Genomic DNA, 25,963 nt, shown 5'->3' on the forward strand with positions numbered 1-25,963 from the left:
GCGCTTGGACGACAACAGAATAATACGCGCTAGGTGGGTCGCGGCGTTCATGTGCACGGTGGGACGGAGTTGCCAAAAATAAATAAATGACGATTTTGACTTCCGTTTATTTGGGGACCCGGGGTCCCGCCATAAGGTTCACATGGACAAGAATGCATTTTTTACATTCACAAATGAATGCAATATCATAATGCCCAAGTGTAGTCCATTGGCCTTGGACACATTTTCACCGTTTTTTTTAAGCAGGACAATTTTAAAACCTATTAAACTTTGAGCCTCATCGGGAAGGTCAGAGCTGTTAAATAAATGCTGTTGGGTGGGTTTGCCCGATGTTATAGACAAGAGCCATTCACCAACACTAAGGGAAACTTCTCCGGGGGGGGGGGTGGGGGGAAGAATAATATCGTCATCTACACGGTAGCTGACACTGACAAATAGAAAATACTCCTGCTCATATACATGCTATTACCCACAATCTTCCATAATATGATTCTTCAAATTTTCTGCTGAAGGGTTGGATGCTCTTAAGTAAATTGACTTGCAAAGTGTTTGCCAGAATAGGATATTGAGCAGGCGGCATCCCATGTGGCAGCGCTGATGGCATGACACAGGGAGCATTGCTCAGTGAACGCTGCTCCGCCTTCCGACTGGCCAGGCAATATCACGTGGTATCATCCCTTAAAGTACCGTCACATGAATACATTTCCGTTGAGAGTGATCCTAGTCAATTGTTTTTTACGTACATTGTAAAACGCTTGATCCAAATTCAGATTTTTTTTTGTAAACAACAAATGGAAAGAGCAGAAAAGAAAAGAAAAATATCCTTCAAATAAAGTTAAAAACAAATTTTGTTCTATTCTATTCCTACGTATGACAATATGTTCAGGAGCTAAATGCAAATGGGAAAGTGTTCTATGAGTGCAGACAGTGGATTAGTCTAAAGTCCGTTTGGGTTGAATTGCAACAAATGTTGAACAGCACTGGTTCACACTTCACTTGGTTTGAGGCAAAGGGAGCCATCCAAATTGCACGCACAGCATTACACCACATGACGTTCTGCTTGGCAGATAAGGTATACATCATTACTATTGTTATAATAAAATTACTTGGATGCAATGTATCTTAAAAACGTGATAAACTCATAGATATGTTTTTTTTTTGCCGAAATAAATAAAAAGGAAAATATATACGTTCTAAACTTTTTACTTTTCGGTTTGGCAGGCAGTAAAATGTTTGTATTGTAGAATGTAACCACAATTATGTAATATCCTACAAGATCATATAGTTTATCAGCAGTACATCGAGCAACTCTGAATGATGAGGGTTAAAATCCTGACTCAGCCCATCATCCCTCCGGGATATCAATTAAAAAAAAGGGAAATTTGTGAATGTGTATCTGTTCGAAATGTTTAGCATACTTCCCGACATGCAACAAACTTGAAATTTGGCATGTGGGTAGCTTCCAGACTGTAAACAATGCAAAAAGTATAAAAATACACTTTTGTATTTTGAGGGGCGGGGGGGGGGCAATAATGGATATATTTTGCACAGCTAGTGAGCGGTGACGTCACATCTGTGATTTCATCCGCATGCGGCAGCGTCACGCAGTGTGCCTGCTGACGTCACACATCCCCCCCCTCCCACTCTCCGCATAGGTCGTGTATTAATCCAAGACAAGAATCCAAGTCTCTGGCATTGACTATATATCTTTTGTATTCTCCTCAAGGAATGGAGTCTTTGCTCTGCTGCAAGTCTCCTTTCACCACTCTCCCATTGACATATTTCGTTGCTTCCTCTTAGTTCCTTTCATGCGACGGTCAATGGTATAGTGTACAGCAGATTGTATAATGATAAATAGTATAAAAATGTAATGTTTAATAAACCAAATCACCCAGAAGACATTGTATACAGTGCAAAAATGAAAACCCATGTTTGAACAAGCACTGCAGCAATGTAATACTGGCTCATGTTAGATCACTAAAACACACACACAACTACTCACACATAACCCGGATAAAAAAAAACGGAGCAATCAGTTCAAGCACAGTGGATTCACAGTCCAGAGCACCTGATCGACAGCTGGAAGGGGAGTGTGGCGAGACTTATGATACCATCGCAGTGAGTGAGGCTGCAGCTCCACTCACACACACCCCCACCAATAAAACTTCTCAAAAGTATTTAACATTCATTTCAAATAAGATGTTTGTTCTTTTCTAAGTCCGCTTGTCCTGGCGAGGGTCGTGGCAACAACATGTTGAGTTTGGCGGTCCAGACCTCCCTTTCCCTGGCGACAGACTCTAGCTCTTCCTAGGGAATTCCCAGGTGTTCTCAGGCCAGCTGAGCATGTCCTGGACCAGCCCCAGTCTTCACCCAGTGGGACATGCCCGGTAGCGTTCCAGGGGGAGTCTACCGGGGGGGCATCCTTACCAGGTGCCCGAACCACCTTAGCTGGCTCCTCTCAATCCAGAGGAGCAGTGGCTTGACTCGGAGGCTCTCCCGGATTACCGGGAGACTGAGCCCGGCAACCCTGTGGAGAAACCTCATTCTGGCCCCTTGTACCCATGATCTCATCCTTTCGGTCATTACCCAAAAACTCATAACCATAGGTGAGGGTGGGAACGTAGATCGACCTGTAAACTGAGAGCTTTGTTCAAGAACTCAGCTCCCGCTTCACTACCACGAAATGGCCCAGTGCCCATAACATTGCGGACACCGCACCGATCCCGAGCTACCTCTTACCATCACTCGCAAAAGAGACCGAGGTACTTAAACTCCTCCACAAAGGGCAACTGCTCCCCCCTCACCTGGAGAGAAAAATCCACCATCTCCCAGGAGTAAACCATGACTTCAGATTTGGAGGTGCTGATCCTCATCCCAGCCGTTTCACACTTGGCATCAAATCGTTCAAGTGTATGCTGGAGATCACAAACTGATAAAGCAAAGAGGACAACGTCATCTGCAAAAGCAGCGACGTCACCTCCATGCCCCGTACTGGATACTCTCCATACCTCAGCTGCGCCTTGATATCCCGTCCATGAAAATCACAAACAGGAGTGGAGACAAGACACACCCTTGGCCGAGTTCAACACCCACAGTGAACGACTTTTATTTATACTCTCTGGTTCTTTCGGTAAAGTCACGTAGATAAAAAAAAACGTTTCGGTCGCAACACAAGCGTCCGTCATCAGGTGAGAAAGAATGATCTGCTGTTGTGGCTTTATATAGGCACGCGAGGGGGGGGAAGGGGGGGTTTGTAGAGTCGTGGCTGCAGGAGTTCACGAGGGGGAAGAGGGGAAAGGGTTTGTAGTGTGCAGGGACGGGTGGGGGCTGGATAAATGAGCATGTCAATGAGCTTGAATTAGTAAACGAAAGCAGCACGGGTGGGTGAGTGAAAATCACAGCATTTAAAACTTGATGTGGTTCATTGTTCCACGACCATGACCGAATCCACATTTTCCTCCTGAATCTGAGGCTCTACCACCGGGCAGGGCCTCCTCTCCAGCAGTCTGGCATAGGCTTTACCTGGGACGCTGAGGAGTGCGATTCCTATGTAGTTGGAGCACACCCTCTGGTCCCCTATTTAAAAAATGGTAATAACGACCTCAGTTTGCCAATCCCGAGGTACTGTACCCACCTTCCATGCAACATTGAAGAGGCGTTTAAACCACGACACTCCTACACTATTCAGCGCATTCAACTCTGGGCGAATCTCGTCCACTCCAGCAGCTTTGCCGCTACGAAGGCCCTCAATCGCCACAGCAGCTTCGGTAGTCGTGATGGATCAAACCCCCCCCCCCCCCCCAGCTGTTTCCAGGGCTGCCTCCTGAGAGGAGGGCATGTCTACCGGGTTGAAGAGCTCCTTAGAGACTATCCCTTTTAGTCGAGGTCAATGTTACGCCACCATTAATGAAAACAGCCTGGGCCATGTCCCATCGACCTCTCCTAAGGCGTCGGATGGTTTGCCAGAACATCTTTGAGGTAGCCCGGTAGTCCCTCTCCATGGCCTCTCCAAACTGCTCCCACGCCAAGGCTTTTGCTTCTACGACTGCTGCAGCTGCAGCAGTCGGAATACTTTTTTTCCCGAGCATAGCTCGGAGGAAAGCCATCTGCAACTTGACAGCTTCCCTCACCACTCGTGTCCACCAGTGGGTCCTAGGGTTGTCACCATGACAGGCACCAACTGCTTTCAAGCCACAGCTTTTCGCAGCTGGATCCACAATCGAGGTCCTGAACATCGTCCACTCTGACTCCATGTCCACAACCTCCCCTGGAGTGCAGGAGAAGTATTCCCGTAGGTGAAAGTTGAAATATTTCTGCAACTGGGTTTTCTGCCAGACGTTCCCAGAAAACCCGTACTATTCGTTTGGGCCTTCCACATCTATCTGGTCGGTGTCTCAAGAGTCGGATCCAACTACTACCAGGTGGTGATCTGTTGACAGCTCTGCCCCTCTCTTCACCCGAGTGTCCAGAACATATGGCCTTAGGTCCGATGATACAACTAAAATGGGAATCATTGACCTTCAGCTCAAGGTGCTCTGGCTACCAAGTACACTTATGAGCATCCTTGTGTTCAAACATGGTGTTAGTTCTTGACATTCTGTGACTAGCGCAGAATTCCAATAACATCTCACCATTCGGGTTCAGATCCTCCCAATCACGCCTCTCCAGGTAACTCCATCGTTTCCCACGTGAGTAGGCGGCACTCTGCCGAGCACTGCACCCACGGTCTCCAAGAAGGCCAAATACTCTGAACTGCTGTTTGGCGCATAAGCACAGGCAACAGTCAGAGTTTTCCATTCCGCGACCTGAAGTCTCATTGAGGCGACCCTCTCATCCACTGGGACAAACTTCCACTGAACAGCACCCAGCTGGGGACTTGTGACATCCCCACACCCGCCCCAGGGCTACTCACCATGGGTTACTCCGGAATAGGGAATAGAAGAGAGACCACCCCCGATCGAGAAGTTTGATTTCAGTGCCAATGCTGTGTGTGGAGACGAGACCGACTATATCTAGTTGGTACCTTTCCACCTCCTCCACCAGCTCTGGCTTCATCAGGTCCAGTCAGTGTGAGACCATCCCTCTCCCTGCCATACTGGCATCGCATCTGCCCTTCGTCTTGCGCATGGTGGGCCCACACGACGGCGCCACGTAGCCATTTTGGGGCTGGGCCCGACCAGGTTACGTGGGTCACCAGGCCACCAGGCGCTTGCCGGCGAACACCACCCCGAGGCCTGGCTCCAGGGGTGTGTCCCGGTATCAATGAAGATGTATATTACATTATTATTCCCTTCTTGAGATCTAGCTAGCACTGTGGATTGGATCCGTGGAGCCTATAGTCATATATTTTAGAATGGGAATGAAGGCTGTGGTGAGGCAGGAAATACTCAGCCAACTTAATCCACACTCTTTGGTTTTTTCGGTAAAGTCACGTAGGTAAAAAATAAAAGAAAACAAATTAATAAAATCACGACGTTTCGGGCACAACACAAGCGTCCTTCTTCAGGTGGGGACAACGTAGCGAAAGCACAAACGCTTAAGTGTGTCTCAGAGATGGCTGTGACGAGGGATTATATAGTCGCGGGGCCTGGAGGGAGGGGGGGGGCATGGTAAGTGTGGGGGCGGGGTGTGGGCTGGGAGGTGCTTGTGTTGCGCCCGAAACGTCGTGATTTACTTGATTTTTTTCTTTTATTTTTTACCTACGTGACTTTACCGAAAAAAACTAAAAGTATGGATCCTTGCAGTCACGAAAACTTCAAATCTAGAACTTAATCCACCTGCTGCAGCTATGCATGCCGACTCGGCAAAGGATTCTCAAGGATGTAGTATGACCCACACTTCCATAGCACACATTGCCATAAGACACAATGTTCGATTCCCATATTTTATGCAAGACCCCTTGTATGATGTATGAAAAGCAACAATTCAACTTCCCTGAACAACGTGCAGATTTGTACTTTTACAGTCAAGAGGGACTAAAATTAGGAAATGAAAATATGGAATGCTGGCCATAGCAGAACTTGTTAAGCCCACCACTTTTCCAAGTGTCTAATGCCACAAAACCCCTGCATTGAAAAAAACTGCATTTTCACGTGACAAACATGTATTGCATGTAATCTGGACCTTGTTTAACCTATTTTTACTTAGAAGGCATCAACATTCACACAACACATTATTGCACAAAATAGGAGTTGTACATTACTCCAAAAAACCTTGCTAATAATTAAATGGGGCAAATCATGAACATATTTTATTATCCAAAACCATGTGTTTTTCATCAATGTTGGCAGCCGCACATTCTGTAATCCTCTAGCATTTTAAACACAGTCCAGGTGATTAACCAGCCAGGACAGAAAGATTCATGTAGAAAGGGTTTTAAATTGTGCACCAACACATGAAAGTTGACACTTGTGAAACTGTGGCTGACCTTTATTGTCAACAGTTTTTATTGGTCTACATTGGCGGTCAAGCATGGATGTTAAGTCTGTGCAAGTCGACATAGAGCACTACGAATCTAGTGCTCTCACATCAAGATCTAAGACAATTTAGATGTGTTGAGAGATTGTCAGTGGTTAGACAATAAGCTAAACAAATAGTTATTTTATTAAAATTTCCTGGAGAAATTAAAGATTTATGAATGCATGTATTCTCTTTGGTTCTTTTGGTAAAGTCACGTAGGTAGAAAAATAATAAATCACGACGATTCGATCGCAACACAAGCAATCGTCATCAGGTGGGACAACCACAACACCCCTTGTATGATGGATTCCTGCAGTCACGAAAGCTTCAAATCAATGCATGTATTATTACGTTTGACATATTTTGGCTATTTTTCCCCAACGGCATCCCAACTATGCTAAAAGCATCGTGTCATGAGGCGAGGTATCCATCCGGATCGCTCGGTAGAGCTGGAGTTTATTTAACATGAAAATGTTTCTGTGGAGTCATTAATGACCGGCCTGAGACCATCAACAATCTATAGTTGAGGACCCAGAATCAAAGACGGCCACTGATTCGAACCCAGAATTTCAGTGGTGGCAACTTGGTGCTCTCACCTCTGAGTCAACCAGCCACCTCTTTCTTTTTTTACAGCGCCATGGGGTGGCATGTTAACCTGTACATGTTCGCAGGGGCACTGATGTAACCCCAGAGACACCCAAGAGCCACAAATTCACCACTTTGAACAAGAATGAGACGGAAAATAAATTAAATTAAGGATTGCACAATGCTCAGTAAAACATAATCCGCACCTTTGAGAGAAGTCACTCAATTTCCCCATTAACGTCCACCTCTAGACGATATTGACATGAAAACTCGACACCAATGCACTAATTGATTTGCATTCAACACTTTCAAAATACTTTCTTACCATCCAACAATACACCACACAATGCGCGATTAATGCTGTTCTGAGTATAATGCATGTGGTGTGTGGACAGAATCGATAATGCCTTTGCATCGGCGTGGTTCCATTGAATCCATGGCTTCAGGAACTGGTACATACAGGCCTGTCAAGCACTTGTGTGCTCGTGGCATTCCCACTCATGTGTTTTGCTTCGAAAGCAAACTGTCTACAAAGCTTTATACGAATACAATCCATGGTGGCACCAGGGTGCACTTTGCCAATGCACACTCTAGCAAAGGCCAACGTGCCAATTTTATTGTAAAAAAGATCAACTTTTGCCGACACTAAAGCATGCAGATTGTCATTGAGGGAGACATTTAAATGGTGTTATTTACAATGCAATTTTTATTGTTTATTTTGGAAAAAACACCTTTTAAGCTTGCTTCACATTTACTTTTTGTAAGCCAACAAGGTGGAGAAGACATTGGAGGTCCCACAACATTTCTGTAATCTGATCAGGATGAGATCGCAAATCAGTAATGAGTGGAATAAAATAATCAATGAAAAAAGACAAACCGTGTGAATGATCACACAATCGACTCACCTGAAGGATCACCCTGCCCATTCTCACTCATCCCTTCTCTTCCAGCCATGCCGTTTTCTGCAAAATGACAACATTACCGTGAGATTTCAAATGAAACCGACTTAATACCTCAGGAACCTCAACAAAAACAAGTTCATTTTAACAAGGAGAAAAGGAAAAGACTCATTTTAAAAACCTAAATTCTCTGCTAACCTGCTTCCATGTCCAAAGGGACTGGGGAAGGGACGCAACGGTGAGAAATATTTTAGCCCGCAAGCAAGTCGAAAGTGAGAGAGCACACAACAGAGCCACGGCGTAGCAGCGCGCGCCTTGGCTGCAGACGCCGCTGCTGCGAGCGGCAGCGCACGTCTCCCGGCTCTGTCTCAAGGGTCAGCATGACCGCGCAAGCATGCAAATCACGGCGAATTAAATTAACCACTCTTTTAGACGTGTTTAATGTATGCAAAAGCAACGCCCACCCCCGGCGCCACCGCCACCATCATCAGCGAGGCACGGCAGATGCCCGACCAGAAAGCGGGCCCGCGAGCTGCCCACCAACAAAAACTCGCTTAACCCTTCCAAGGCGAATTGTGAAGCTGGGTTATGCACGATTGATAATCATGGAAGGAAAAACAAATAATGTTTTAAATTAAATCGGCAAAATAAAAACTCATATCAATAGCTCCATATCTGAGAGCCAATTCATGTGATGGTGAAAAACAGGGCTTTGGCTATTTTTTTAAAGAAAAATATACAAATTGTGAAGAGATAAATCAGTAATAATGTTGTATTTCTACCAATTATTGTTATAAACTGCCTTTAAATCTTGACTATAAGCATTCGTGATTGCAGGAATTTATATTCTTTGGGTCTTTCGGTAAAGCCACGTAGATAGAAAAATAATAATATCATTGATCCGCCAATGTCAAAGAGCATTCGTCATTGGTCCCGACAATTTGAGGAAACAGGCTGTTTATGTAAGGGGAAGAGCACAGGGCGACCACGCACCTCAGAGGAAAACGTGAGAAGAGAGGTGTTTGGAACGAATTCAACTATCATCTCGATGTTGTCCGTACAACAGGTGGAGGGCACAGAGCATTTATAAAATGGTTAGTAAAACTTGATAACTCATTGAACCGTTTGTAACTTTTTGTGCAATTGTAACATGTTGCCATCGTAAAATATACTGCTTTGAAATTGGGTCCATCCTTTTGAAACACCCTGTATATACGTGTTCTTTGGGTCTTTCGGTAAAGCCACGTGAATATAAAATAATAAAAATAATCACGACGTTTCGATCGCAACACAAGCAATCCTCATCAGGTGAAAAATATAGCGGAAGAGCTGCTGAGGCAGGGAGTTATAAATATTTGAGATGGGTGTAGCCCAAGGGTCAGTGGGCGGGGCTCGAGATGAAATTTGAATGTAAATGTAAGATCGGGTAAATCTTGACAAACGAAGCTGTGGGGGTGGCCATTGTATTGTGAGAGATTAGCATGTCAATGTAAGAAATTTGCTTGTAAATGTAAGCTCGGAGAGAGCTCGGAAAGAGCCATCGCCACATGGAGGTGGAAAAGGATGGCAAGCCGCCATTTACTAACACAGCTAACGGTGGCTGTGTTAGTGAATGTGACTCAGAGAGTCGAAAATAACTGCTCACATAGTTATGACCTAAGCTGGTTAATAAAGTCCTTCCAATGATTGCTCAGTTTGTACCCATCTTCTCAGTTGAAATTGTGTCTGTGTTTATATATCTGGATGGCTTCATGAACGAATGTTGGCTGATAGCCAGTGGGTTTGCAGAGTATCTTCGTCTTGGCAAAATAAATTTCGTGTTTGCCCACTGCGTTAAAATAATGATCAGCCATGGCTGAGGTATTAATCCTACCGTATTTCAGATCTGCCTTATGTTCACGAACCCGGTCCGAGACATGTCGCTGAGTTTACCCAATGTAACTGCTGCCCCAGACACAGCAGAGTTTGTAGACACTGGGGTATTGCACGTCAGGGATCACAGATGGGATAAAATCACGAATTGTATGTACTGTGTTGAATCGTACCTGGATCTTGTGTTTGCTCATGATTTTGGAAATCTTTTTAGTGACCCCTGCTATGTATGGCAAGGTGATGGTTTTGATTGGGTTCTCAGATGGTTCTTTCCCAACGGTTGGGGTGATAGCTTTACGGATTGTGTAGTCTGAATAGCCATTCTTCTTCAGGGCTTGGTGTACGCGCTCCAGCTCACGGGCTAGGTGGTGATGGTCGGAAATGCAACGAGCTCTATGGTATAAAGTTTTGATGAGGGAATTCTTCTGGGATGGATGGTGGTGGAAGTCAAGTTTTAGGTAGGCATCCGTATGGGCGGCTTTCCTGGAGACAGTGTCCCATTGAGCCATCAGGTCTCTTTTCGATTAAAACATCTAAGAATTGTAACTTGCCATCCCTTTTCCACCTCCATGATGAATTCGATGGCTGGGTGTATGGAATTGATGTGGTTGAAGAAATGATCCAGAGCTGGTAGACCATGTGGCCAGATGGCGAACGTATCATCTACGTATCTCTTCCACAAGGAAGGATGTAGGGTGGATGCCTGGATGGCATCTGTCTCAAATTTCTTCATGAAAACATTGGCTACAACTGCAGATAAGGGGGAGAACCCATTGGGGCACCTTCAACTTGTTTGTAGAATGTTCCATTCCAGGTGAAATAAGTGTTGGTGAGGCAGTGTCTAACCAGGGCCGGTACATCAGCATTCATTCCTTGTTGGACCAAATCTTCAATGATTGCAATGGTGTCAGGCACATGAACTTTGGTAAACAATGATACATCGAAACTAACGAGCAAATCACCTGGAGATAGTGAGATGTCCCTAATTGAAGATATCAAGTGAGCTGAGTTAAGTACAGCTGAGGTGGTCTTACCAGTGAATGGTTGCAAGGTCTCAGACAGAAATAGGGTCAGTTTATAGGTGGGCGAGCTAATGGTGGAGACGATATAATGGAGTGGTCTACCTTCTTGATTGATTTTTGGTAAGCCATAAAATCAGGGTGGTCTAGCAGCAGAGGGTTTTAAGGAAAGCCGCTTGGTTGGTTCGATCAAAGATGTCGAATCAGTGATGTTGGTTTTCGTAACCAGGCGGTTGGTTTGGATCTTTCTTGATTTTGGTATAGCTGCCATCATTAAGTAGGTCCTGAATTTTGTGTTTGTATGTGGTTTTGTCCATGATGACAGTGGCATTGCCCTTGTCGGCTGAGAGGATGACTACGTCATCTCTCTTTTTTAGTTGCGAAAGCTCAAGGCGCTCATCCTTGCTGATGTTGCAGTAGGTATCTTAGCGTTTTTGAGGATTGCAACGATTTCTGATCTTGCCACGTCTGCAGGAATGTGTCCCAAACCCTGAAGGGCTACGTCGACCTAGGCAATGATATCATCAACTGGGATGTGTTTAAGGGTGACTGCGAAATTCAACCATTTAGCTAGAACCGATTTTAGGCTGTCGGAAATTGGGCTGTAGCTCTGATTGATAACAAGCTTGTCGCCATCTAACTTTTTAATGTATGGATCTGACTTCTTTTTGGAAATGAGGTTGAACAGGTACATTCAAACAACACGCCAACATGTGTGAAAAGAACACTTCCTTTATGGATATGCAATTACCATTAGCATTCCCTACATTACTGGAATGAGGTCCCTTTTCTTGTCACCACCAAAATAAATGTGGGCAAATATGGCTGACAGCAATAATGCACTTTTCAGGATGTGATGATGGTTAGAGCATATGCACAAAGGTTTAGTTGCTTTTTACATATTTGTGCACAAAAGCCATTTCAACAACCTCCACTTCAACATCCGACCCATTTGCCTGGCTCCTAATGCGGGTTCAAACACTCGGCATATGTTTCATTCGCTCTGTTCATTCCACTCTGAATCTATGGAACTCTTGCCTTGTATATGCTTAACGTTAAACTTCTAACCTGCTATAACTTCACAAGTTATGTATTAACCACCTGAAATGTGTATAAGTTTAAATGCTATATCTGGAAACCATTGGATAACAAGACAGGCAAGCCTCAGATTTGGTGATTCGACAAATAGATTCACAGAAGACAGACTTGACTCTGGAGGAATGTTCAGACGAGAGACTCAGAGTGGTGTTGATTACATTCTTTAAAACAATATAATACTTTGAGACCTTTGCAACATTTTTTACAACCCATTCTATATGAAACTGGCTCATTGATAAGTTGAATGTAATAGCAAAATAAAATAAAAACAACATTGATTGATGTACTTGAAACTGCAGTAGCAAGTGAAAGCAACTGCCAAAGAAACCCTCCCTATTCCTTAACAAAACACTTGTGAAGAGAGGACGATTCAGTTTGGGTCACAGAATGCTCAATGTTACTGAAACAGCGGGAAATAGCATTCATATATACGATCATTGACAGTAATCACTTATCAATTTATTATAGAATACAACTGAGCTTTAAGTGGATTACAAGATTACACTTTTGGTTGCTGGTAATGTGGGGTAATGTGAGTATGGCTGCCTGTTGCCTAAGGAGACTATACTTTAATTCGCAAAATCGGATAGGTTGAATTTGTTCTCTGAAAATCTAAAAGTAAAATGCAACAAACACAGTAGAACCCCTCTTAACGACCACCCCTGTTAACGACTAATCGCTTAACGACGGGCCACCATAGAGCCCAATGTGTTCGCTTACCATCCATTCCCCTGTTAACGATGGGCTGTTGTAGGTCCAGTAAATATAAATTAATGCATTGATTAACCATATTTATTTTAATACTATGCGTTTATAATGTTGTTAGTATCTTTCGACAGTACTAACCAAAACCAAAGCCTGCAAATCATGAGTTGCTAACCTGTGAAAGGGTTAAGTTAATTTCCATATCCTGGACGCAAGTCAAGCTTTCTGCTGGATGATGTGATAAATACTTGCCAACAGTGCCACAACAGAGCAACAGCACAGCCTTTTCCCAATACTCTAATCTTCGTTGACGGTCTCCTCTTATGTGCACTCGAAAAGTGCCCTAGCAATATGAAACAGCAATATGTGCATTCCATGTTCCCTTTGCCTTACCTGGAGTCTGTATTTCATGTAATGAAATGGGTAGACTTGTTAATAAAATATTGTTTAATTAATATAGCGTCGTCGTAGTAATTTCCATCTCATAACCACCAAGGAACGGCAACCAGGCAGTGAGCCGGTGCCAACAATTACCCAAGATCTGCAGTCCTCTATATATGTGTTTATACATGCGGGAGGAATCCAGAGCACCCAGCAAAAACCCATGCATATGAAGGGGAAACATTATCCTAAAGAGAAGGGACATTATGCTGGTTCGCACAACGCTGTACTCCCTTCTTCTCGAAAGCCAGGGCGTGTGGCACCTCGATGCCCACGGGAAGGGAGTTTCGCAACATTTGTGCAGTGATCCACCAACTCGCTGCCTCCACAGTGCTGGATTCGAGGAGGGCGCGAATGCCGATCCATATTTATTGTAGGGTTCAGCAACGTGGTAGTTTTACGCCAAAATTCTTGTCATTAATTTACTGATCAAACTCTTAAACACAAGATCCAGGTTCGTTTCAACACAGTACACAAAATCTGTGATTTGATCCCATCTGCAAAGGATGTGATTCCTGATATGCAATACCCGGGTGTCTACAAACTGAGTTGTGGCTGCGGCAGCAGTGACATTGGGGAAACGAAACGACATGTCTCGGACCGCGTTCGCGAACACAAGGCAAATCTGAAACACAAAACCTCTGCCGTTGCTGATCATTGTTTTAACGCAGTGGGCTCACACGAAATTGACTTTTCTAAGACGAAGGTACTCTGCAAACCCACTGGCTATTATCAGAGATGTGTTCATGAAGCCATCCAGATATTTAAACACAGACACAAACTGAGCAATTATTGGAAGGACGTTATTAACCAGGTAAAGTCTTAACTGACTGCGATGTTTCCATCCTACCTGCCAATGTCAGCTGTTATTTCTGACTCTCTGTGTCTTTCTCCCTCTCTCTGTGCATCTCTCTCCGATCTCAACTCCAGTGATCCGGGTGCTGCCGCGGGGTCCACTTTCTGCCTCGCCTCCTCCCCCCTTCTCTCTCCCCCCCTACTGCTGAGGCCCACTATACACTACACTATACACTACACTATACACTACACTATACACTACACTATACACTACCATACACTACCATACACTACCATACACTACCATACACTACACTATACACTACATAACCTCGTGCCACGGCAGATCTCTCGCCTACCTCAGCAGTTTTTTCTTGCTGTGGTGGTTATCCCACCTGATGACGATTGCTTGTGTTGCGATCAAAACGTCGTGATCTATTATTTTTCTACCTACGTGACTTTACCGAGAGAACCAAAGAGTATGGATTCATGCACTCACGAAAGCTTCCAATCAAGATTGAGAAACTATAACTTTAAAAAATCTAGTGACGTCTACGTAGTGTCACTCATGATGTGAAATACAAGGACACTGCAGTGATATCAATGTAGCAATCGTTTTAATGAAAGCAATATATCACTAATAAAACCACAAACTTTAAAATCATGTTAGTTAGCATTGGACAGTCTTGGTATAAACCTACAAGAGATATCCGTTTTATGTAATGCATTTTAATTTAAACTATTGGCTTTGCAATACTGATGGGGCGATACACCAAGATCAAATGTCCTGACAAAAGAACTGCTGGTTGCATCTCACTAAAGCAAATAAGTAAAGCTGTGGCCCTGACTTGGAAAAAAAGTGTTCAGTTTTTCCTACACTTGAGCCAAATAAGGTTAATGAAAAAAACAGTCAAAAGAATCAGCCACACTCTAACGTACCAATGAGAATGCACCTCGCCTCGGTTTTTACTGCAGAAGGAAATGGAATGTGGTGCCGAGTCTGTCAGAAGCCGGCAACATCTTTTGCAGCAAGCTGATATTTGCAACGTAAAACAAAAACACTCACCATGTGTACTGCTCACTCACTGTCAATGGACAGTCATGGTGAACTTAATGGGTATGGTATATCAATCGTTTCAAGAGATAAAAAAAACTATTTGCAGTAAAGTAAATTAAATCTCCATTGTGAACGGTTTTTTAAATGTTATCTTTTTCCCAATTTCACACAATTATGCTATTGGTGCCATATCATGTTCCTAAATATACATTTGGATTTATTGGCAGAAACACTTTGTTCTAAATAACAGCCCATGGAAACCGTATCACAAAGTTACCACTCAGTCTTCGATCTCGACAAGTAACCAATGGGTCCACACAGAGTATGAGGCAGCACTTTCCCACTCACCCTGCCACCGAGTAATGCTTGTCACATGACAGTCAAACCAATATATTTCAACATCTCAAAGCTATAAATTCGAAACATCACGTGCAGAACCAAATTCAATGTGACGTTTCTTTGGTTAGCCCCTGGTGATCCAGCTGCGACCATCAGCTCGCTACACTTGAGAACTTCATTTAATCAGTTGGCTTGCCTGGATTCAACCTCAGGATCACGGTAGTGATTTACCCTCGGAGTCACGCAGCCGCCTCCAATCTCAATATTAAGCATACAATTCCTCGTCAGAATACGAGTCGGTTTTAGCAAAAAATTACGAAATTAATATGATGAGACGAGATGTTACGAACCTTTCAGAGAAAAAAAAGTCATCAAAAATTCCACTGTCATTTCATGTTGCAATGTTCACGTAAAAAAAAGAAACCCGTGAAAAGCTAGGGGACGTAGCAAAAGGTGGTGGGGGGCCTTGTGCGTTAGGGCAGGTACTAACGTGAAGCTTTGACTGGAAGCACACACGTGTGGGTTGAGACTGGGCTCCAAAGCAACTCCACGGGATGACGAAGGGGTTAACCTCTGGCACTGGCTGGGTACTTTTACATAATTGCATAAGCGCCTCCCTAACGACCTGAATATTAACCAGGTCATTTGCATAATCCAACCACCGAATTCACTCCCTGAAGGTCGTTAGTCAAAGTGAACATTTGCATATATGCAAATTCGCCCATCTGCTGCTTTGTGGCGTAAAAAACTAACTTTCAACATAACTTGTTATTTTATTTCAAGGTGAAGTTTTCAGCAACGTTTATTGCTCATGCATGTATAGCAATGCATATTTTAGCAACGAAAAAAATGATTTTGCGATACAAATGTATAAATGAAGTCTCGTGTGCTGTGCCATTATCAGCATTTCATAACATTAAAAAAATAACCAAGTGAAGCAGCAAATCACAAGGAAAATATGAAAGCCACAGCCAGTGTTTGACCAATGCGTTTCATCAATACTCGGCTTTAATCTGAATACATTTGGATCAGCATTGCTTTTAGTGTCTGTTCTAAATTTTCTTGCCAAATGTTTCCGTCAACCATTTTTCTCATGCTCAACACAAAGAACGGCAATGTCGTAATTGCACTAAAAAAAAATACGCGAAAATGTTTTATTTTGAATCACTTCCGATTCCCCATTTCCTCCATGTCCACTCCCTCATGGAGTATTCTCAGCTCGCTTCATTAGCGGATATGCAAATGACAGTACATCTGCTACTGATTAGACAGGGCCTTCTGCAAGTAATTACCATACATCGACTCATTCATATGCAAATTGTGATGCATATTAAGCAGGGACAAAATTAGGAACCTATTTGAATATGTAAATCAAACATAACTCATGAATATTAATTAGGCAAGGGAGGAATGAGGGTGATTTATCTTCGGAGCACTTAATTACTTGCACCGATACGAAAACAAACTCCCTTAATTACATGCTTTGAATATGTAAATTATGTTTATGCTAATCAAACCCTAGGAGAGAGGCTGACTTCATGAAGGTCCTTGCAACGGAACAAAGTGGCGAGTTTAAAAACGTACACGTGCAGTTTTGTATCGCTAATTTATGTACATATAGATGCAGTGCAGTAATTACAATAAAACCACCGGCTCGCTTGTGTGCAAATGTATGCTTACGGCATGGGCCCACAATGATGAGGCACAAGCGCTCAGGGGTGTTTTGGTTGACTAACAAGAGCGGCTACGGCAGTGGCCGTGAAGGCACAGAGAGTGAAAAAAACATATTTTATTCCCCACCCTTGACTGTGTGTGAAGCTACATGTCATGGAGTATTTAAACAGAAAAGCTTTTAGTTACATTTACTAATCCATGCACGTTAGCAAGACACGAGCACGCCACCACTCACTGTAAACACCGTAACCTGGCACTTCGTGTCGAAATCACCAAAGGATTCACAAAATGTACAATGCCCAGTTTTACATGGATAATATATCACCACCCCCCGATTGACCGGCATGGTTAAGCACAAGTTTCAATCCCAACCATTACGGATTCAGCCCATCGTTCTATTGGGGTGAGCTAGATAAGTACAGCTTCACAAGGCTGTAAAAATATGTCTAGTTCAATCGTTCGGTATAACCTTGCTATGGACATGTAGAATTTCTCAGGACAAACAACAGAGCTGTACATCATGCTTGCTGGAGCACAGCAATATAAATGTATTTTTTTCCTGACGGAAGATTCATGAATACATAGTGGTTGCATTCTGGCAAAGGATACAGACTGCAGTGTTCGAAAACTGGGGCCACCTTCGCATACGATTGCAATCTGGGTGCGTGGTGTTACCGTGAAGACATGCTTTGTTTGCGCGCATTTGTCTAAAATTAAGTCAAACCAGAGTTGTTAAACGCACAATTACATGGTCACAGCATTCTCAGCACACGGTACTAAGCAATGGCGAAAAAAGTTAAATTTTGTTTTTAATGCATTTACATAGGTGTGTATGCTTCATTTCTTTCGCACCGTATATAGCTAATCATGTTACACTCAAATACGCCACACTTTTAATTTAAAAAAATGGCCTAGGTTCCTTCATCTTAATTTTTAATGCATTTAAGGAATTGTACGACATGCACAGTCGGTCACACGGAAAGCACAGCACCTCCAGTCACTGGCGGAACGATAGCTCTGACGTTTGAAATATTCGTCTGTACGATATAAAATCATCCGTCCTGGATGATTTTATATCATCAAAATGACCTCATTTCTAAACATAAACTAAAGCAAACGATGGCAATTAATTACACATTTCACGTGTGCATGTTAAAGTCTGGTAAATGTCACATGACTACCGGATGGCACATTCGCAAAGACACTCAAACAACTTTCACATTCGAATCGTGACAAATTTCTGTTATCACGGCAAATCAATGGTAAGGATAATGTTCACCAAAGCTAGCGGAGGTGTCTTAAAATAGTGATGGTGCATAATGACCCATTTACCTTAAGAAAATAACACCATCCAATGCCAAATTGCACCACTGACAAACAATGAGAATGAAACTAAAACGGTGGAATACAAAACACAACTGGAACACTTTTGGCTAAACCTGTGGTTTCTGTCATAATTTGCTCCGAGGCCACCCTGTCTTATTAAAAGAGCCAAATCTGGCAGTTCAAAGTAGACCTCTACACTGCTTAACCAGCACATTGCATAATTAGCATGATAGCAGAACAAATAAAGAAAGACGAGGCAAAATCTCTGGTCACAAATGCACTATGTTATGATGCGAGATTTTGAAATAAAGTTGTCAAATAAATGTCAGTATTATAAATATGTAAGGAATGCAGTTTAATATGTGAATGCTTAAAAGTAGAAAAAAAATATTAAATGTGCTCGCTCCGTCAGGTAAATGTTGAAAGAAAAGCTGCAGTACGCCAAATGTAAAAAGGGTGATTTTCCCAACAATGTAACAAAATGATAGACGAAATGTAATGAGCCGTAGCAAAAAAAGTCCAACGTATTTAGCAATATAACATAAAAATCAGCATCGCAGTACTACATATCAGTAAATAGCGTGACGTGAGCAAACGAAACAATAGAAATGCATTGAATAAATAATCTAGAATAAGTCTACATTATACAGCAGCAGTACGCACACTTAAGTTAAGCAGGCTACAGTCTAGATTATAGACTGCCAGTACGCTGACTCAATTACATAAGCATTGCTGCAGTCGACATGACAAGCTGGCATAAGGGTCAGCAGCTTAAAAAGCAGGCTCCAGTCTACATGAAAGACTGGCAGGACACTGACCGAGGTAAAGAGGCAGGCAACAGTCCACATAATAGACTGACATACACTCAGCGTGCCTAATCTATATATATAAAATCGCAAATCTGTCTGTCTGTGTGTGTGTCTGTGTGTCGCCGGACCATACGCAGTTTCATTGGACGGCGGTTGCCCCTGGCAACGGGTAGCGACGCCTTCGCCGCTTTCATTGGACGGCGGTTGCCTCTGGCAACGGGTAGCGACGCCTTCGCCGCGGGGTGGACGCCATTTTTAATTCCCGTTAAAAATAGGCGCACGCATTAACACGCGACTCTGAGGTAAATTCATCAAAGTTTCACGTCCTCTTCACTCCCCCCCCACCACAATGTGTGCAATTACTATTATAGGGTCGGTAGATTATAAAATTATAGCGATTAGACAGTATTATTGTAGCGCGGGGGGGGGGGAACGGCACCCGTACCCAGCCTCAGCCGGGTGGGAAAATCAGGCGAGGCCGGAGGCTCTGCACGGTGCGAGGCCTCGACACCCACCACGCGACTCTGAGGTAAATTCATCAAAGTTTCACGTCCTCTACAGAGTGGTGAGGGAGGGAGAGTCGTGAGGGAGGGAGAGTGGTGAGGGAGGGAGACTGGTGAGGGAGGGACAGTGGTGAGGGAGGGAGACTGGTGAGGGAGGGACAGTGGTGAGGGAGGGAGAGTGGTGAGGGAGGGAGAGTGGTGAGGGAGGGACTCAGCCTCAAAACGAGTAACTGGTGTGGCGTATTAACATTGCCACTGGGGAGACAAAGGCGGCCGGGCGTGGTGGATACAAGTCCCGGGCGAAGTCGGGTAGTACAGCTAGTATCAAAATATTTAGCGTGTAGATAATAGATTGGCAGTGCACTGACTTGTTATTAATAAGCAGGCAACAGTGTAGATAAGTGGAAGTGGTGCACTTTAAAAGTGTAATAGTATTTGTATTAATTTATTTTGTAGTAACATTAAATTTGTAATGGCAATTGGTCTGTGTATGACAGTAACAAAAGAAGCAATGTGTGTGACGTTAGGGAAAGTTGGAAATAAGTTAAATGAATTTCGATTTAAAGCTTTCATGACTGCTTTCTTTTTTATTAGGACATCTAAAAAGGGTAGCTTGCCATATTTTTCGACTTCCATGCTATTCCTACATAATACACTAGCATAATATGACTGAGACCCCACACCGCCTACACATTCCACAAGGAGTGACTAACCCCATATCTGCATTTGTCATCAATATGCTAAATTCCTCTGTTGATATGTAAATTCCTTCGTCAAGGTGCTCTCCTCCTCTCACCCAGCTTAAAAATACGCTGCCAAGCTTGGTGGTGTTCATTAGGACGCTGTCTTTCCGACAGCTCTGTTCTTCACCTGAGGACGGCTGCTTGCGTTGTGGCCGAAACGTCGTGAGAATTTTGTTTTATTATGTTTTATTTTTATTATTTTATTATTTCCCTTCTACGTGACTTTACCAAAAGATGTTCTTAAGAATCAGGATACACTGTGTTTTCATTATTTTAATGCACCTCTTGTCTAAATTTGCAATACAGAATGAACGTTTGGCTGATGGCCCAAAATCTTACTATTTTTTGGTGGCTTATTGCATGTCCATTATTTAATACATTTTCCACAATCCACCAAGAGCGTAATAATGGTGTTGGCATTGTCTGAAACTTCATAATACTCAATGAAAGTCTTTGCGTTTGCGAGATTAACTCTACAAGAATACACCGTTTGTTTCAACATTCTCCCCATACAACACCGGATAAAACGCATCAATGACTAACGAACACACACATAAAAAAACACAAAAAAACAAGAGCCAATAGATTAATCTTATTAAAACAATAATTTATGTAAGCCACATTAATACAAATTGCTCATTTCAACATTTGTATGACATCAATAGAAAACACAGGAAAAAAGACCTCATTAGGATACCAATTAAATTAAAAAAAATTACAGGATATAGGAAGAATTTTCCATGACAAATACATTAAAGTACCTAATCTACATTACATATATAAATACAGGCAATGTTAGTTTAAGAGAATAGCTGAATTTAGCGATCATGGTTATCCAAAACTCACAGCAGCAATGATAACGACCTTCATGACGGGCAGGAAAACTGCTTTTAAGCAGCACAGGAATAGCTAATGTCAAAATTCGGATACACCAAAACACCATCACCCCAGGCAAGTAAGAGTAAAAACCGGCTGTTATCATTAGCCTCTCACCTGATCCTGCTTGACTGATACTGGAAAAGCATAGGTCCTTACTATACCACTCGGGTTGTTCGGGGGCGCCTGCGGCGCTCCTCACAACCATTTATGGCCTTTGGCCAGGAAATTCACAAAAATGATGCATTCACGCAAGCACCCGATGCTCCGTTTTGAAGTTTTAAAATGAAACATCTTTGAATTGTATTATGTTTTGAATTAGATAATTTTATTTCTTCATTAAAAGCTTATATAATTTTACATCTGGAAGACTTAATTGAAAACGACATTGTGCGAATTTTCTCTCGTTAAGTAAAATGGCCTTCACCATTGGAACCTCCTTTGCCAGTAGCAAAATATGATAATTGTTTTTTTACCCTTTTATCTGGCAACAAAATTGTGAGACTAGGCTCTAAGAAAAGCTGTCTCGGGTGTGGTCCAATCAATTTCAAGGACAGTGCATACATTATCAGAGTGTGTTTTTTTTGTTTGCATTCCGACCACAAGTATTGTGGTCAATGCAAACATGACTCCTTGTAAAAAAGGTGTCATTTTGTTTCCAGATAAAAGGGTAAAAAAAACGGGGGGCGCGTGTGTGGGGCGAGCGGTACTGTAGTGGTTAGTGCGCTGCGCTATGAACTCGGCGACCCGAGTTCGATTCCCACTTACTACCACCACCTGTGACGATCATTTGAACCGGTCCTGGGCCTCCCCTAGGTCGACTCAGCCTCAAACGAGTAACCGTGGTGTGAACATCGCCACTGGGGAGACAAAGACGGCCGGCCGTCGAGAATCCAAGTCCCGGGCGAAGCCGGGTAGTAAAGCTAGTAAACTCTATAGTAGTAGCTACTGACTCGATAGTAGTAACTCTAGAGTAGTACCTAATGACTATAGTATCTACTGATTCTATTTAACTCTATAGTAGTGTAGTGGCATAGCGCTGACAAGCATTGTGGTTAATGCAGACATGATTCCTTGTAAAAGGTTTCAGTTTGGTGTTTTAACATCTTAACACCTGTTTTGTTGCCAGAAAAAAGGGGCAAAATCCATTATCATATTTTGGTACTGGCAAAGGAGACCCCATGATGAAGGTGAGAAAGCTTGAAACGTCAATTGGGAATTATTGCATTTAACATACGTACCATAAAATAAGCCTTGATTTGGCAGTATCTGAGTTTTCACTCACATTGAACGTGCAAAGTGGCTCATACTCCCTGGCTATGAAAGGAATTATATACATTGTATATTATTCAGTGAATCCAAGAAGCCCATAAATGTGCAGCAAAATATTTTTATAATTATTTAAGTTATCCTAATTATTTATTATATAACGCTATGTACATTTTTATCGATAGATTGTATTGCGTCTACGTTGCCAGGAGGGGGCACTGCTCCAACACTGTATATCTGCCATCCTTCAACTTGCACTGACCAGCAATATTTAAGTATGGTCAAAAATCCATCTTCATCCACAGTGTGGAGAAGCCCTCATACAGCAGTGGATTGATACACTGGTTGTCCATGTACACCTACACAGTAGTAGTATCATACTTGACTCATATATAATTATATATTTTTTAAGTTTTCCCCAAGCAGACAATGGCGCAGTGGTGACGTCACAATGCACATGTGCGTTAGCATGGTACAGGGTTGAGCTGTGTTCATACATGTTGACGTCACACCTCCCCACCATCCACCTTCCACCCCAGCCATGTATCCCGTACAAATGCGCAGGCAGTGCTAACTATTGTATATTAAGGAAAAGTTTATATCTAGAGTTCTCGTTAATATTCATCCGATTTGTGCGGATACAACTTGAATATTGATGGTACGCGTGCACACTAACGGTCTTCCTCCACACCCCTTCGCCTCGCGAGTGACGTCTGTCTCTTGCTGGTCTGGTCACCACCGCCCACCAGGCGAGAAAGGCAGGCGTGCATTCATGAATAATTCACAAGCGTGCGACTTAATTCATCATTTACACGTCCCGCTGAGCCATTCCATATTGATTGCCCGGCACATTAATAGAGATCACTTAAAATAAATAATAATAAAAAATACTAAGTCAGAATGTTAAGTTAGGAATTGCCATAAAAAAAGTCTGGACTGTACCCAATTATCTGCACTTTCTTGGTTCTTTCGGTAAAGTCACGTAGAAGGGAAGTAATAAAATAATAAAAATAAAACAATAAAATTATTCTCACGACGTTTCGGCCACAACGCAAGCAGCCGTCCTCAGGTGAAAACCAGGTCCGTCGAGGCGACAGAGTCTGAATGAAACAGCACACGAGCTTGGCGCATATATACAAGCTGGGCGCCTTGACAAAGGAATTTGCATATCAAGAGGAATTTAGCATATTTATGGGAAATGCAGGAATGTGATTAGTACTACATATGCATGTGCATTATGCAGGATTAACAGCATCAAAGGGAGCTGCAGTTGCTGCTGCTGCTGCTGCAGTTGCTGCTGCTGCTGCAGTTTCTGCTGCTGCTGCAGTTTCTGCTGCTGCTGCAGTTACTGCCTTATCCATTTTAATATAACACTATGTATTATTCTACCCACCCTAATGTGTATCACACTGCTATATATTTACTATACAATTACGACACCATACATTACTCTGCACACTGCACCATGCCAGTGAGTGGAACGCGGTCTGAAAGTCACCGTAAACGTGAACACAATCAGTTAAGATCCGAAATGGTTTATCACGTCCTTCCAATGATTGCTAAGCCAGAATCCATCTTCTCGGTTGAAATTGTCTCTGTGTTTGTATATGTGGATCGCCTCATGAACGAATCTCTCATGATAGCCAGATGGCTTGCAGAGAACCTCTGTCTTGGAGAAGTCTATGTCATGTGAGCCCACTGAATTGTAACAGTGATCTGCCACGGCTGAGGTGTTTGTCCTACCGTGTTTCAGGTCTGCTTTATGTTCACGGATGCGGTCCGAGACATGTCGTTTGATTTCTCCAATGTAACTGCTACCACAGAGGCAACTTAGTTTGTAGACGCCAGGGTACTGTATGTCTGGATCCACATCTTTTACAGACGGGACCAGATCACGGATTTTATGTACTGTGTTGAATCGGACCTGGATCTTGTGTTTAATCAGGATTTTGGAGATCTTTTTTGTGACCCCAGCAATGTAGGGTAAGGTGATGGTCTTGAAAGGCTCCTCAACAGGATCCTTCTTGATGGTTGGAGTGATGGCCTTGCGGATTGTGTAGTCGGAGTAACAATTAGCCTTAAGAGCTTGGCGTACATGTTTGAGTTCACTGCCAATGTGTTCCTGGTCGGAAATGCATTGGGCTCTATGGTATAGAGTCTTGATGAGGGAATTCTTCTGGGATGGATGGTGGTGGGAATCCGGTTTTAGGTAAGCATCCGTATGGGTGGCTTTCCTGTAGACAGAGTGGCTCATTGAACCATCAGGTCTCCTTTTAATTAAGACATCCAAAAAGGGTAGCTTGCCATCTTTTTCGACTTCCATGGTGAATCTGATGGCTGGGTGTATGGAATTGATGTGGTCGAGAAATTGGTCTAGAGCAGGCCGGCCATGTGGCCAGATGACAAAAGTGTCATCTACGTACCTCTTCCATAAGGTCGGGCGTAGAGTGGCAGTCTTGATGGCGTCAGTCTCAAATTTCTCCATGAAGATGTTGGCTACAACCGGAGATAGGGGGGAGCCCATTGGGGTGCCCTCAGTGTGCTTGTAGAAAGTTCCATTCCAGGTGAAGTATGTATTGGTTAAGCAGTGTCTCACCAGGGGGGGTACCCCAGCATTCAGTCCTTGATGAACCAAGTCTTCAATGATTGCGATGGTGTCAGGTACAGGAACTTTGGTGAATAAGAAAACCACATCAAAACTGACAAGCAGGTCGTCTGGGGACAGGGCAATCCCCTTGATTGTCGATACCAGGTCAGTAGAGTTTAGTACCGCAGAGGTGGTTTTTCCAGTGAAGGGCCGTAGGATTTCAGACAAAAAACAAGCCAGTTTATAGGTGGGGGAATTGATAGTAGAGACAATGTGACGCAGAGGTGTATCTTCTTTATGTATCTTTGGCAAGCCGTATAATCTTGGTGGCCTGGCTGCAGAAGGTTTCAACGAGAACTGTTTGGTCTGATCGACCACATCAATTCCATACACCCAGCCATCAGATTCACCATGGAAGTCGAAAAAGATGGCAAGCTACCCTTTTTGGATGTCCTAATGAAAAGGAGACCTGATGGTTCAATGAGCCACTCTGTCTACAGGAAAGCCACCCATACGGATGCTTACCTAAAACCGGATTCCCACCACCATCCATCCCAGAAGAATTCCCTCATCAAGACTCTATACCATAGAGCCCAATGCATTTCCGACCAGGAACACATTGGCAGTGAACTCAAACACGTACGCCAAGCTCTTAAGGCTAATGGTTACTCCGACTACACAATCCGCAAGGCCATCACTCCAACCATCAAGAAGGATCCTGTTGAGGAGCCTTTCAAGACCATCACCTTACCCTACATTGCTGGGGTCACAAAAAAGATCTCCAAAATCCTGATTAAACACAAGATCCAGGTCCGATTCAACACAGTACATAAAATCCGTGATCTGGTCCCGTCTGTAAAAGATATGGTTCCAGACATACAGTACCCTGGCGTCTACAAACTAAGTT

At 43.2% G+C, this 25,963-nt stretch overlaps 1 protein-coding gene across 5 annotated transcripts in view; it reads right to left on the reverse strand.

Annotated features, from left to right (window-relative positions):
- Positions 1 to 25,963, reverse strand: part of LOC144933611 (POU domain, class 2, transcription factor 3L-like) — a 98,064-nt gene that overhangs the window by 57,523 nt on the left and 14,578 nt on the right. For 4 of the 5 annotated variants that reach the window (XM_078858604.1, XM_078858631.1, XM_078858595.1 and 1 more), the window contains exon 2: positions 7,950 to 8,006. In XM_078858604.1, the coding sequence (XP_078714730.1) occupies positions 7,950 to 8,006 (57 nt within the window). Of the gene's footprint in view, positions 1 to 7,949; positions 8,007 to 8,141; positions 8,297 to 25,963 lie in introns of those variants that run through there. The other variant, XM_078858612.1, reaches the window with a different exon arrangement.

Source organism: Lampetra fluviatilis, chromosome 1 (genome assembly GCF_964198595.1).
Source record: "Lampetra fluviatilis chromosome 1, kcLamFluv1.1, whole genome shotgun sequence".
Classification (NCBI taxonomy): Eukaryota; Metazoa; Chordata; class Hyperoartia; order Petromyzontiformes; family Petromyzontidae; genus Lampetra; species Lampetra fluviatilis.